This window comes from Chinchilla lanigera, unplaced genomic scaffold (genome assembly GCF_000276665.1).
Source record: "Chinchilla lanigera isolate Chin_1 unplaced genomic scaffold, ChiLan1.0 scaffold00007, whole genome shotgun sequence".
Classification (NCBI taxonomy): Eukaryota; Metazoa; Chordata; class Mammalia; order Rodentia; family Chinchillidae; genus Chinchilla; species Chinchilla lanigera.
In genome coordinates this window covers 25,369,440-25,381,810 of record NW_004955408.1, presented here as the reverse complement: position 1 = coordinate 25,381,810, position 12,371 = coordinate 25,369,440, and the positions used below count along the sequence as shown (strand labels likewise).

The window sequence follows — 12,371 nt, the reverse complement described above, 5'->3', positions numbered from 1 at the left end:
TAAATGGTGTGTGACCTTAGGCACCCAGCCCAGCTTTTGGCAGGGGCAATGAAGTTGCAGAGAAGCTCTGGCACATAGTAGATACTCAATAAACTTCATCAAAGCCCAGCCAGTAAATAAGCTGCTCATCTCCATCTCTTGAAGATGTTTATGGTTAGATCTCAATTTGAGAGGTTGTTCCAAAGAGCATGTGCTTGGGGTCAGGCAGAGCTGGGCTTAACTTTGGGATTTGTCATTTATTGGCGCCATGATCCTGAGGTTTGTGCTCAACTTCTCTAAGCCTCAAGGACACCTACATGACTAGTAAAAATCAGGGCTGGGGATGTAGCTCAGTGGCACAATCCCTGTCTGGCAAGCTTGAGGCCCTCAGTTCGATTCCTGATACAAAAAAAAAAAAAAAAAGATGAGTAAAAATCACCTCTATTTGCAGGGTTGTGAGGACGACACAGGGCAAGTTCCCCAGACACAGCGTGTGGCACATGTTAGGTGCTCTTTAGACATCTGGTTGCTTCCTTTAGCCACCTTATTTAGTCCTTTGTCTTAGAAAGGTTTGTTTCTGGGTCACAGATGCCTCTTGGAGTGCAGGGGAGATGTATTGTGAAAGGTTTGTCCCACAGAGGGCTCATGACCTTGGACAGGCAGGCCCTTCGAAAACCCTGGGTTGCTTCTGTGCGGTATTCAAGGACAGAGGCCTATTTTTAAGCCAACCCAGCAGCGTCCCAAATGCGTGCTGTGGTCCTCGCTCATCTCTCCAGCCCAGCTCTTCCTTTGATCTAAAAAGAGCCCAGGGAAATGGCATCTACCGGCAGGAGGAGAGCAAGAAGCAAGCTCTCCGACTGTTCTGGCTGTGGCCGCCCAGGCGTCCTGTACGCTGGCATTCAGCAGATGGCGCCCAGGCTGCGACTTTGAGCAGGTTCCTCTCTATGGGACAGGGAATGGTCACCTGGGGGCCCTGTCCTTTGAACACATTTCACGGAGCTCCTACTATGGGCACGCACCTTTGTTTATGGTGTTTCACCTTCAGGACAGCCCTATAGCGTAGTTTATAGCCTCTTCCATTTTGACAAGAGTGAACCAAGGCTCTGTGACTGTCCTGCCCCACACCTCAGTCCTTCTTCTGTGCAGCTGTGTGTAACTTCCAGGTCAGGGGAGGAGGGACCCGGTTAAGAGCAGTGGGAGCTGTGCAGCCTGTGTGCCTGGAAACACCCACACCAGTGCACCCAGCCTGACGTTCAACTTCAGGGTCTCCTGGACCCTTAAAACATGCATCTGTGAACTGCAGAGCTCGAATGAGACATCTGTAGTTCAGGTGACATTTGCCCAAGTACCAAACACAAGTAAGCGCTGTTGGCAATAGGAAGCAGTGAGGGGGAATGTGTGTGAGCATGTGTGTCAGCGTGTGCTTCAGAGCGAGGGGATGAAAATCAACCTTCGCGCCACACCGAGAAGGGCAAGGATACGAGTGTCCCCTGGCTGCAAAGAGCCCTTTCCATTGGTGTGTTTGAAATGGATTAGCAAACGAATAACCAGCCCTCCCTCACCACTGCCAAGCACACAGGACAGGAGCCCAGGGAACAGACGCTGGCCGCTGGGACTTTGTTCTCTGTCGCTGAGGCCTGGCCAGCAGCACCCCTAGAGGAAGGCAGCCAGCCTGCGCTGGAAGCCCAGCTCCCCTCCCCTCCCCCTGCGCAAACACCCCACCTGCCAACACCTCTCGGGCAAGGGGGGGGGGTCACAGGAGGCTGGAGGTCACAGCGCACTGCTGGTTGGGGATGCCCGCCCCACCCAGGCCTAAGCAGCAGCCTGCTCAGCCCAGACGGCTGCGATGTGAGAGTTCTCAGAGGGTGAGGTCATCCCAGCGCCCCCTCCAAGCAGGCTCCAACCCTCCACTGGGCCCCTTGGCTAAGGTCTCTTCTTGATAAAGGGACCCAGGAAACTTCAACCTCACAGGCGCCAGCTCCCGCTGTTCAGTCCCAAGTCGGGTGAGGGTAGGGGAAGGCCCCTCATTCCTTCCCCAGTGCCTCACTTCCTCCTCGGTGGACAGTTATGGAGCATCTGGGGCTGGGGAGGCTGCAGGGACAGACACACATCCAGTGAGTCACACGCAGCCCCTGCCCTACAGCTGAGAGGTGGTGGTGGGGATGGACACAACCCCCTGGGCCGTGTGGGGTGGTCAGCAGAGCCGCACAGCAGAAGGGCTGATCAGAATGGAGAAGTGTATTTCAGGCAGGGCAACCAGCACCTCGGAGCCCTGGAGCTCAGAATGAGCTCGGCCCTGGTAAACTGCAGAAGGGAGGGTAGGGATGGAGCCAGGGGCAGCATCACAAAGGGTATTAAAGGCTGAGCAGAGGGGGTTAAAGTCCCTAAGAAAGCTCTGGGGGATACAAAGGGATTTGGGGCAGGGAAGAAACCCCTGAAGAATGAGATTCAAATCCTGGGTCTTCCTTTCTTCCCTGGCTGTCTGGCAGAATGACCCAGAATAGCAGGAGTGAGGAAAGCAGTGCAGTTCTCAACTGTTACTTCCCACAGCTGGCAGTCCTGCCTGTCCTGCCCTCGGTGCTGCTCCCCTCCAGGCGGCCCTAGCCCCTGCCCACTGATAAGCGAGCTGAATGGCCACGCTGCCGCTGCTTCTTCCCTTTGCCTAGAGGACAGCCACGCCCCCAGCCAGGGCAGTGCCCAGCCCAGGCTGCTCCAAACCCCGTCCCCAGGACAGCACCTGCAGCCGGCCCAGGAGTTGGGATGCACAGACTGGTCCCGCTTCTCAGGGCCCAAAGCAGGAGGGAGCTCCCCAGGGTGACACTGCTTTTACACTGGAGCTCGGGAAATGTCCGCCCGGAGCCCAGCACGGGGTGGAAGGACAAAGAGCCAGGCTATGTACAAGCAGCCGAAGCTGCCTGCTGGCAGAGCGGGCAAGCCATGGCCTGGCTGGGGTGCAGGAAGGAAGGCCTGGCCGGGGTGGGCAGGGGTGGTGGTGGATGTCATCCATCAGCTTGTTTTGAGCTTCGCAAAGGCCACAGTTTGGCGGAACTTGGGATGAACAATAAGCAAAGCATCTAAAAAAGGAAAGCCAAGCGTCCCTGAGGTCTGAAAGCGAACTGGGGGTGGGGCGTGATGGGAGAGGCAGATCTCCTAGGGGGCCCTGAGACCTCCTGTCCTCCTCCTGACAGTGCTGGAGGAGGTGGCTGCTCCCAGGCCCCCTGCCAGGGAAGAAGGAAGATCAGAGAGGCTGAGAGAGCTCACACAGCAGGAAGGGCTGAAGCTGGCATCCGAGCCCTTGTTAACCTGGCTCCTGGGGCTGTGACGAAGATGGTATGGCTGCTCTGGGCAAAGCCACCCCTGCAGGGAGGAACAGAGCCCCGCACTGGGCACGCAGGAGCTCTGCTAATGTTTCCCTTCCTGCTCTGTTTGGCTCTGAGGCGTCGGTGAGTGTCTCTAACAGACGCGACTATCCCACCCACCCCTCTCCCCTCACCCACCATGCTGGGCTTCCTCAGATGCCTCAGTGCCCATGAAAGCCGCTAAGTGTGGAGCGCGACACCTGTGGGCCGCCCGTGAGGAGCTCTGCCCTCCCCAGGAGGTGCGAGGTTGAGCACTGGCAACCGAAAACACTGGGGCCCTAAGAGGATCCGTCCCACAGCCTGAGCTCAGATGACCCGAGAGTCCTCGGCTCCCTGGGGCCTCTCTACAGTCCTGTGAGCCCACCTCACAGACAAGGACACGGTTACATCTGAATCCAAAGCCCACGCATTCTCTTGGCCATGATGTGCAATTGCTTCCCTGCTGCCTCAGTAATCGCTCTCAGGGATCTAAGATGTGCAACACAGCAGCACAGCTCGGTCCTAACGCCGGCCCCTCTCCATCAGTTTTGGGAGCAGACGCCTCATCTCCAAAGAAGAAAGGTCATGGCCATGTTTGGAGTCTTCACCTTCTGCTGAGCTCAGACTTCATGTGGAATCTCCCATTTATTCATCAACACAACTCCAGGAAGGAAGGAGATCCCATCATTGTCCTTATTCTAAAGGTGAGAAAATGGAGGCTCAGAGAGGTAAAGAGATTTGCCTAGGGTCACACAGCTTAGAGATGATACAACTGGGATCTGAACTTGGGACACTCTCCAAAGCCTGTGCTCGTCCCTCTGCCTCTCTTAGGATCCCAGCCCAAGACCCAGGCTGAAGTTACTGTGTGACCCTGGGCAAGGTTCTGGTCCTCAGCGTCCTGATCCACCCAAACGGTAGAGGGGATGAGGTGATTCAGAGCACTCTGGTCCTGGAACAGAGCCCTTTGGTAATCTCTCTGCGGGGACGAAGTTTTGTGCCATATCCGGCACCCTGAAAATTCCACTCTGCCATCTCCTGCCCTTGAACGGCCCAGAACCTTGAGGGACAGGAAGCTGGTGTGAGGACCGAGGACCCGCTGTCTGGAATGGAAAGTTACCCGGCGGAGCCGGCCTTGGAGACACTGGGTGTGTGTGCCCACCCATCTCATAAATCCATCACCCTGGGGGCACAAGGAAAGAAAACACGTGCCCCAGGGATATCTCTGTGGTGAAAACAATGTGTAATGTTGAGGATGCAAACAAAATACACTTTTAAATAGCTGTGGGCATTCTGCCAAGGGCCAATACAACTCAAGATACCCCCCCGCCCCTCCTAGTTCCCCAAATGGTTTACTCATTAAAGAACTTTCCCCTGCCAAGCGGAGGTGAGCCAGGAGGCCAGCTCTGAGTCACTTTGGATCCCAGTAGCAGAATGGAAGAAGGAATGGGGGCCCATTGACCCTCCAAGGGTGGCTGTTGGAAATGCCTGCTGGAAACACCTGTGGCTCAGGCTGGGGGGTCAGGAGGAGGGAAGGCACCCAGGCTGAGGCAGGCGGCTTCCTCATTCTATGCCTCAGCGTCCTGAGCTCTACAACGGCGCTACGCCCTGCACGTGCAGAACTGCAGTAGAAATGAAAGACCAGGAGGAGCACTGCCGTTCAGCAGAGAAGCACCGGACAGCACTTCCAAGGGACCCTAGGTCAAAGCCTCCTTAGCAGACAATTACCCAGGACCTGTTGGCTGCTCCAATGGCCTCTGAAACAGCCATGTCAACCCAGCTAGGCTAAACATCAGTGCCACTCTGCTAATAAGCGCTCCCTCCTTTCCATTTTCAGACAGTTCCCACAGTTCGAAACTTCTTCCTTTGGCTGAAATGAAATCACGCCTCTATGAGACAGCCACACACTGGTCATGTCAGCATTTGGTCCCCGGTACCCTTCCCCATCAAGTCCACAGGGAGCTCTCAGACCCCGAGGTCCCTATGTAATGGGGACTCGTTGCTCCCCTGGGGGTGACGCAGCCCTCCTTTGCTGTCCAGAAAGCCCTCAGGACATCAGCTCTCTCCAACCTGCCTTGGCAGGCGGTTGGAGCTCTGTCCCCTAAGGTGAGCCCACAGGACATCTGGAGAGTGTCACTTCCTTGCCTAGAGCTGGAACGTGGGACAACCAACCGAGGGCCTAGGGGAGCAACTAAAGTTAATCTGCCAGGATTTCTGAATGCGCACAGATTTCTGCTAAACACTATGAAGGCTCCAGCGCAGATGGGAGACGTCCCCCACCTGACCCCTCGCTTCCATCTGGCAGTCTTCCCTTCCACACTAATATTCCTCTGCTCCTTCCCTCCAGGTGGAATCATGTTGGAGTGCCTGGGTCGTGTGCCCTTGGGCACACTGCCTTCCCTCTCTGTGCCTCTGTACTCTCACCAGCTGTACGGACTAATAGTAGCTGTCTTAGAGGGCCTGTCCTGAGAGTCAATGTCTGGCACAGCCAGGCTGTGTGATATAAGTTAATGGTTGTTATTATTCTTGTGTGTCTCCCTCAGAAGCGCCCGACCCAGGGCTCAGCATGGAGCAGGTACACCAGTGAACACGTAATCCCGACAGGTGCCACCACATGTGAGCACCTTCCACTTGCCAGGTGCTTTGCATGCCTGAGAGGTAACGTCATTATCCCCTCTCTGCAGAGGAAGAAACCGAGCCTTCTGCTTCCCACAGGACACATCCACCTTGGTAGTTACTGCATGGATAGGGCTGAGGTGAGGTGGGCCGCGAGATGGGCGGGGTGGATTTTCCAGAAGGTGCGTCCTCTGGTGGGTGGGGGGGTAAGGACAAGGGCAGCAATAATCAGCAAGAGGAGTCCTAACAGGTGCTGGGGGCACCGGCCCAGGGTGATGGAAGGGAAGGGACTCGGGGCTGCAGGGCAGCCCTTTTCGCTCCAGGGATGCCTAACTCAGGGCAGGTCTTCTTACCACCCTGAGCCTCAGTTTCCTCGCCTGTGACATGGTGAGCTGACCTCTGGAAGGCTTAGCCTGAGGACTGCCGCAGGATGAAGCAGGTAAAGGACTTGGCCTGGGGCAAGGGGCTCTGCCCACCTGAGCCCCCAGGTGACTTCTGGTTCCCTGCAGGGCGCAGCTCAGTGTCCCTGCTCTGCTTCAAGCTCTAACCATGCACCCAGCCTCTGGGCTCCTACTTTAAGCCTTCAGAGAGTGCCACTGACTACAGAAAGCCCTTCGGTCCAAAAGAGGGTCAAGCTGCCTCTGCTCCTCTGTGAGGTGCTCTAAGCAACCTGCTTGTTTTGCTAACTCACGGAGCAGCTGAGATGCCCCAGCCCCAGTCAGAGACAGCACCTCATCATCCCAGTGGGGAGCACAGCACCCAGAACCACGCCAGATCTTGCCCAGACACCCCCACCCCTGCATATCGCTGAAGTCCCTCATCCCACCCACATTTGCCCTGGGACCGCAGAATACTGCAGCACCCACATGCCCGACTCTCCCTCTGCCCCACAGCCTTTCCCACTGCCTCCACGTGCGCAGAGTACTGCTCCACGGAGCCTGCCCCGCGTGCCCCTCCACCACTTACTGTACTGGAGTGTCCTCGCCGGCACTCCCTCTAGAACTTGACCTGCTAAACCCAGACTGTGCTCACCAGCCTGGAGGTTTGGTCAGCACAGGAGCAACACACACTGCAGACTGGCAGAGTCTGTTCAACAGAAGGCAGTGGCCAGGAAGGGGCTCCCGAACCCCAGCACGCTCTGTGCTCAGGAAAAGGATGCCTTCCACTCAGCTGTCAGCCAGGCCCAACAGAGCCCCCAGGGACGGGACCCAGGCGGGTTCCCTTTCCCTAGCAGAAACCTAACTAAGACAGTGCCAGCCTGTGCCTCGCCTGCTCTCATCCACTCAATTTTCACCCCCACAACTGCGAGGGGGGGCCCCTACCCTCGCTGCTTCACGGGATGGGGGAGGACGCTGGGCCACACCCCGGGGAAAGGGCGGCCCGGCTGCAAACCCTGACACCAGCTCTCTCCCTGCCTTAGTCCAGTGACTCCCAGTTCTCATCACCGCCCCCCACTGAGGGGAACACTACTGCGACACAACCATCACGCATGCACAACTCCAGCAAAGGTTAGGAAGCAAAGATACCTTATGTGACTACACGCTAGTTCTTTTCTATTCTGTCATTAAAGATCTTTTTAAAAAAACAACCTGGTGATGAGGCACAGTGCACAGAGCACTTTGGTGACACGCCTTGTTTGGGGAGTTGGGTGCTGACCTCTCCCTCTCTGGGACAGGGTAGCAGAACCCATGCTTGCCAGTGATGGGGCCAGCTGCTCACCCCACTCCCTGAGGGCACACTCAGAGGGCACACCCCTCCCTCAGAGGCCAGCCCCACGCCCGCACCCTGTGCCTCTACGGCTCAGCCTCCTGAGAGATGCTGGTGGCCACAGGGTGACCAAGCCACGTGAAGACAGGCAGGAGGCAACACTACCGGGGGCAGGCCCTCAGTTACCGCTCCTTCAGCCGTCACTTCCTACAGGAAGCCTTCCTTGCTCACAGCCAGGGAAAAGGAGAGAGAAGGGAGTAGGGTGGGCAAACACAGGAGAGTACACACGGGAAGCCTAGTTGCTTCCAGCAACTTCTCCACTCTCCCTACACACTGGCCAGACCCGGTTCCTGCCTCCTCCTTCCTGACGGGCGGGACCACGCTGCTCCTACCCCTCGTCCCAGCCCCAGCCCTCGGCATCCTTGCAGCCCCTGAGTAGGAGGAGCCGTGGTCACTTTGAGCATCTCAGCTCGGCTCTAAAAGTGACTCCTTAATGGGAGTCAAAGAAAGCACAGCTTAACTCTAAATTGGGGTGGGTAGAGGGGCGAGAGGAAAGGGGAGTGTCACTCAGCGGCCCCCTGTGAAGCCATGGAGATGACCAAGGCTGCTGTCTTCCCAAGGGCTAAAGTAGGCCAGGGAAGCCAGTGGACCTGGCAGCATCATCGCCCCTGCTCGGATGGGCAGCCCGGCAGTAGCAGATCTGGCCACGGAGGCTCAGCAGCAACAGGGCTCCTCCAGGTCCAAAAGAGAAAGGAGTCTTCAGAGGGTACACCGGGTAGGTGCAAATGCATCCCCAGTCCGGAGGCAGCATTTGCACACCAACCACCTCAACTGGAAAGACTGGTTCTCCTCCTTACACCCTTGGTACCCTCGTCCTTGACATCTCGGAACCTTCCTTTGCCGCCCTGTAAAATGGGGGAGAATATCGCTCCCACTCAGGGATGTTAATGAGGATGGGATATAGACTGCGTGGGCATTGCTCTGGCACATCCATGGCGCCGTGTGGAGCAAGGTCAACCTTCCTCCCTCACCCAAAAGCACCAGGATGCCGGAGGGCTGAGCTAATACTGAAAAGCCACCGGCTTGGTCAAGCATGGACCAACTTAATGATTAAACCCAACCTGCAGTTTCAATTTAGTCTCTTTCCAACCAGAACTCTGAGTGAGCCCAGAGGCACACAGGGGAGTCAGAGCACCGGTGAGAGAATTCCTCCCCTCACCCCTCACCCTGGAATGCTGCCCCCCAACCTGTTTACCCTTTCATTTTCCCCTTGCAAATCCAGGTGAGGACTAATGGAGTACAGAGCAAAGGACCGAGGGGTTTTAGGAAACAGGCAGCATTCTAAATTCCAGTTTTGCTGCTACCTGTGTGATCAGGGTGAGTGTTATCCTTTCTGGGACTCAGTCTCCTCATCTGTAAAATGGAGAATGGCGCCTTACTTTGCAGAATTGAATTGGAACTGGAAAGAGAACAGGTGAAGCACACAGGAAGAGCTTAGCAGACGCAAGTTCCCAGGGCTTTTCCCGCCCCCACCCCAGGGCATTTATCAGAATAAGCTGATGCACTTTGCAGGAGCTGCTAAGGGGCTTCCCTGTCATCCATCATGAAGGAACTTCCCTCCCCTTGGCATTTCCTGATTGCACCCTGCAGCACAGCATGTGCACAGTGGGAAACCCAGTAAATGTTATCTTCAGCAGACTGGGAGGACCCTGCATGTCACGGGAGGAAGGCAGGACTTTGGAGCTATATAAACTTGGATTTCAATCCTGGCTCCGCCACTGGATGAGCCGCGTGGGCTGTGACAAGTCATTTTACCTCTCTGGGCCTTGGTTTCTCATTCATAAAGTGGGGAAGATAATCCTTACCTTGCAAGGCTGTTGGGAGAATTCAATTCATTTATTCAGTATCTGTTTACTGAACCTTTACTATATAGTAGCCCCTGCTCAACATACAGCAGTGAACGAGATGGACAAACATCTACCTGAGGAGCCAGAGAAGCAGCAGCCAGAGAACCATGCAGACGGCATGTCACACGGTGGCACGCGCATGGGGGAAACAGAAGCAGAGTACAGGGGCAGCAGGGCAACTGGTAGGCACTGCCCTGGAACACAGACCCACAGGGGGCAAGGAGGAAGCCATGTGGGGGCCCAGGAGAAGAATGCTCCAGGCAGAGGGACCAGCAAGTGCAGGAGCCCTAAGGAGACGCGTGCTTGGCATGTAAACGAAGCCACATATGCAGGAAGCCTGGCATGGAATCCAGGTGCTCGGCAAATGCCAGCTCTCTATTTCAAGTCCCATAGAACGAACCCCACGCATGTGTCCTTTTCCTGAGAACGAAAGCACAAGGATTCTTCAGGGCAAGGCTGAGCCAAGTGTTCTTTCAGTTGAAAATTCAGGCACTATGCGAGCTCTAGCACCAGGTTTTAAGCTCCCGCCAGGCACCAGGGGCTCTGGAATGGGCAACCAGGGACACAAGATGATCAAGACATGGGCTTTATCCTCAGGAAACCCCAAGGAGAGTCCTGGAGATATCAATGCACTGGGGTCAGATGAACAAGTAGAGGCGTCTGGGTAGCAGAGGAAAGGATGGGACTGTGAGTGATCAGGGAGGGCTTCCTGGAAAAGGTGATCTCTAAAATGGATTTGGAGAAATTAACTACTTAAGCAAGGACATTCCAGGTGCTGTAAGGGGCATCACCTGCTGAGCACAGAGGTACAGAAAACAGTGTGGTGTGTAGGAAACTCACAGTAAGTAGATCAGAAACCCATGAACAGCCTCTCGTGTTTCTGGCACCCACTACTGGATGTGACTCAGGAATTCCCATCCTGTCCCTACCTCAAATCAATGCAAGTCTCAAGCCCCACAGGAGGATAGACATTGCCCCCTCTCAGACACGGCAGGGGCATCAGCCTTACTCCCGGGCCCTCAGCCTAGGGCACCAGTCCACAGGGAGAGGCCCAAGTGGGACAAACACTGCAGAATTCTCGGCTCTGCGTGGCCTGTGCAGTGTGTCTGTCCCTTCATCACTCCAAGCTGGCCCACAGGAGGCAGAAGTGCTTTTTTTTTTTTTTTTTATAAGAATAGCACAAACATTTCTTAATTAAGAGACTGAATAAAGGGGCCCACACGGAGGTGCCCCTACCCAGTGTCTTTTGTGGCTGGGACATCTGCTGCTATCTCCACCAGCCTCCCCAATCCCTCCTGGTGGGTAAGTGGGGTTCCCACACCCGGGCAACAGCCACTGCATAGACTTCCTATGCAGTGGCTATTCCCTGGGTGCACAGGCCAGCCTCCAGTAAGCAGACCTGAGTTCCAGTCCTATGCCTGCCACTGACCCGTAAGACTCCACCTGTCAGAATTAGAAAGTTGCAGAGTAGTTGCCCTAAAGTTGCCCAGAGGGTTATTTGGTGGAAGGAGCTGCCTTCTCTTCCATAAGCCAGCCCTGGAACTCGAGGCTCAGCACCATCCACTGCAGTCCCCTCCAGGGGAAGAAATATATATATATTTTTCTTTTATAACTGCATGAAATGCCTAAAAGGAAGGGGTATGAGGAGTATTAGAACAGAGACAGGGTTATTATTCCCTCTGCTAAAACCTCACACTGAATTTGACCCACAACTGACTTGCATCTCCCCTGAGCTGCACTTTTTTACTACACACACACACATACACACACACACACGCACGCACACGCACACACGTGCACACATGCCTAATTCACCTTTGGCCTAAGGATGCTATAAATGTCTAAAGAATACCAGGGGCGGCGCAGACAGGCAGATCAGCCCCATGCAGATCCTACCACGCCTGTGTGACCTTGGATGAGTCGTTTCCCCTTCTCAGAGCGCCTGCCTGTTCCACGCCTGCCGTTAGGGTGAAGCTTCTTTGCATATCGCACATGTTGGAGCTCAGGCATGCAAAGTACTCAGCACAGAGCCTCCTGGGGAGCCCACCAGTTCCCGCAGTTACCAGGTATTTTCCAGTAAGGCCTCCTCTGGTTCCCCCTTCTGGATCCCCTTACTCTGGTTCCTGAAATTCTAGGGTGGTTTTAGCTAGGCAGGAGCGATGCGCTCTGCAGCTGCACCTCCGAGGGGGCTAAAGAGCCCCTAGTTGAGCGGACACCAGAGGGGGGCGCCGCAGGGGTTCGCGGGGGAACTCGGCCAAGGCAAGGGAGCCTGTGTCGCGGAGGCTCTGGCAGGCTGCAGACTGGAGGACCCCTGCGAACACCTCCCCCACGGTCAGCACCAGCAGCCTCCGCTCCACCGGCGGTCTCTGACCGTCGGAACCCGGACAAGCCTGGCTCCAGTCATCCCCAGGCGCCCCAGGCTAGCTTGTCAGCGCCCTCGAGCTGGAACAAAGGCGAGGGGGCGCGCGGCATCGCCCCAGCGGCCCTTTCGTGGATCTGCCCCAAGCCAAGAGAACGAGGACGAGGGTCCCCAAGGTAACCAGGACGCCGTGCCAGCCCTCCCGGAGCGCACAGCCCAGCTGTGGGGAGGGCGCGCGGAGCCGGGGACCCGGAGCCACCAGAGACTCCAGCCCCGGGCGCGCCGAGGGGTCCAAGGGGCGTGGGGTGGCTCCCCCAGAGTCACCCTGCGAGTCCCCGGACGAGAGAAGCCCGGCGCCAGCCTCCTGGGCAGGGCTCTCCGGCGTACCTGGCAAGGTCCTGTGCACCGTGTTGCCCATCTTCGCTTCGGGTGCGAGGTCGGCGGCGGCGCGCTCGTGGCGCGCGGAGG

General features: G+C 56.4%; 1 protein-coding gene across 1 annotated transcript in view; it reads right to left on the bottom strand.

The window, feature by feature from the left end:
- Neurl1b (neuralized E3 ubiquitin protein ligase 1B) overlaps positions 1 to 12,371 on the bottom strand; it is a gene marked incomplete at its 5' end in the record, with an annotated part of 34,869 nt that extends 22,498 nt beyond the window's left edge. Inside the window, 1 exon segment of the mRNA XM_005376340.2 lies at positions 12,291 to 12,371. Within this exon segment, the coding sequence (XP_005376397.2) occupies positions 12,291 to 12,321 (31 nt within the window).